A 2,127-nucleotide genomic window follows, 5' to 3' on the forward strand; every position below is an offset into this window, starting at 1 on the left:
AATTTGGGGGCCATAACAGAAAATTTGAAAAGTAAAATTGTGGATAATGAGGTACCACTGTACATATAGTCAGCTAGCTTTAACCTCAAAGACCATTCTCTGGAATCAAGTAAAGTCCCAGAATCAAGAGCTGGGGGAATGAGAGGAGAAAAAAATGATAAAAGAGCAAGAAAGCAAAAGGAAGAACAAGAGCCAGAGAGAGAGAGAGAGAGAGAGAGAGAGAGAGAGAGAGAGAGAGAAGAGAGATTGATTCTCTTGTGACTATTTGAAAATGACACAGTGTAGATGTGCAGTGCTAAGAGATTTTACAGGAATAAAATCTTTCTTTCTGCTACTACTTTGGCAGATGTGAACAGCAAAGAAATGCAAAGTGGAAACCAGACCTCTGTGCTGCACTTCATTTTGGTGGGCCTGCACCACCCACCGCAGCTGGGGCTACCGCTCTTCCTTGCTTTCCTTGTCATCTACCTCCTCACCGTGTCTGGCAATGGGCTCATCATCCTCACTGTCTTGGTGGATGTCCGGCTCCACCGCCCCATGTACTGGTTTCTATGTCACCTCTCCTTCTTGGACATGACCATTTCCTCTGCTATTGTCCCCAAGATGCTGGCTGGCTTTCTCTTGAATAGTAGGGCAATCTCCTTTGGGGGCTATGTAATCCAACTCTTTTCTTTCCATTTCCTGGGCTGCACTGAATGCTTCCTTTACACACTCATGGCTTATGACAGGTTCCTGGCCATTTGCAAACCTTTACACTATGCTACCATAATGACCCGGAGTGTCTGCAACTACCTGGCTTTTGGCACTTGGCTGGGAGGAACCATCCATTCACTTTTCCAAACAAGTTTCATATTCCGGCTGCCCTTCTGTGGCCCAAACCGAGTTGACTATTTCTTCTGTGACATCCCTGCCATGCTGCGTCTAGCCTGTGCTGACACCACCATCAATGAGCTGGTCACCTTTGTGGACATTGGCTTCCTGGCCCTCACATGCTTTATGCTCATTCTCACATCCTATGGCTACATTGTGGCTGCCATCCTGCGAATCCGATCAGCAGATGGGCGTCGCAATGCCTTCTCCACCTGCGCAGCCCACCTCACTGTGGTCATTGTTTACTATGTGCCCTGCACCTTCATTTACTTGCGGCCTGGCTCACAGGAACCCCTGGATGGGGTGGTAGCTGTCTTTTACACAGTCATCACACCCCTGCTCAACCCCATCATCTACACCCTCCGCAACAAAGAGATGAAAGCAGCTTTACGGAGGCTGGGAGGCCTCAAGGAAGTGCAGCCTCACTGACCTCACCCAGCATAGACATGGGGGGATACAGAAGTTCAAGGCAAGGATTGGACACCAAGTAATTGGGAAGATGTAAGACAGAATGAGAAAGAAGGATTCACACAGAGAGTAAAGGACTCCTAGGTAGGGAGTCAAAAGTTGGAAAGTTCCACATTGTAACTGTTCTCAAATAGGACTTTCTATGTCTCCCTTCATTACCACTGAAAACTTTGTTAACAAAGGTATCAGCTTGAAGGAAAGATCCAAGATAAGAAAACTTCAACACAAAAGTTCCATCTCTGTGGCATTCATCTACATGTACATGATAGCTTCTAATCCCTGTGTTGATCCTAATAATCTCCATGCAAATCATTTGATTTGAACTTGACAACAATTCTGTGACATAGGTATCATTATTCTCATGAAACTGTGGAGAAATTGAAATTCAAGGAAGTAAGTTGATTTTCCATATTTTCTTCTCTCTTCCTTTTAGCTTAACATAGGAGATAAACTTGTACTTCAACTTGAGGGAGCAATTTCACCTTAATATGAGGGAGTCTTTACATGTGCAATATGCCATAACCTGAATATATCTAATCTTCTAAGCTTGAACAAAGCTTCACTTTGATAAAAATGATATAGATATATCAATAGTAACATTCCTTGCTCTGCAAATATAAACCAGGTCTCCCTGAACTTCCAGGGATATTAATGAAGCAGATCATCTAAGATGGTAGGCTAGTATACATGCTGGCATACTCCTGCATTTGTTACATAGTTTTGGGGTATGAGTGTAGGGTAGGGTGCCACAGGCCATGTATCTGGTTACAAGATAATCAAAATAATAAT

The 2,127-nt window shown here is 43.9% G+C and overlaps 1 protein-coding gene across 1 annotated transcript; it reads left to right on the forward strand.

The window, feature by feature from the left end:
* Positions 1 to 363: 363 nt before the first annotated feature.
* Positions 364 to 1,299, forward strand: LOC308639977 (olfactory receptor 10G6; the record flags this gene model as incomplete). The annotated part of the gene is made up of 1 exon (XM_081278398.1): positions 364 to 1,299. The coding sequence occupies one exon, from the start codon at positions 364 to 366 to the stop codon at positions 1,297 to 1,299; it is 936 nt and encodes a 311-aa protein (XP_081134524.1).
* Between the last annotated feature and the right edge of the window lie 828 nt (positions 1,300 to 2,127).

This window comes from Spermophilus citellus (genome assembly GCF_964194105.1).
Source record: "Spermophilus citellus genome assembly, chromosome: 2".
In the NCBI taxonomy this organism is placed as follows: Eukaryota; Metazoa; Chordata; class Mammalia; order Rodentia; family Sciuridae; genus Spermophilus; species Spermophilus citellus.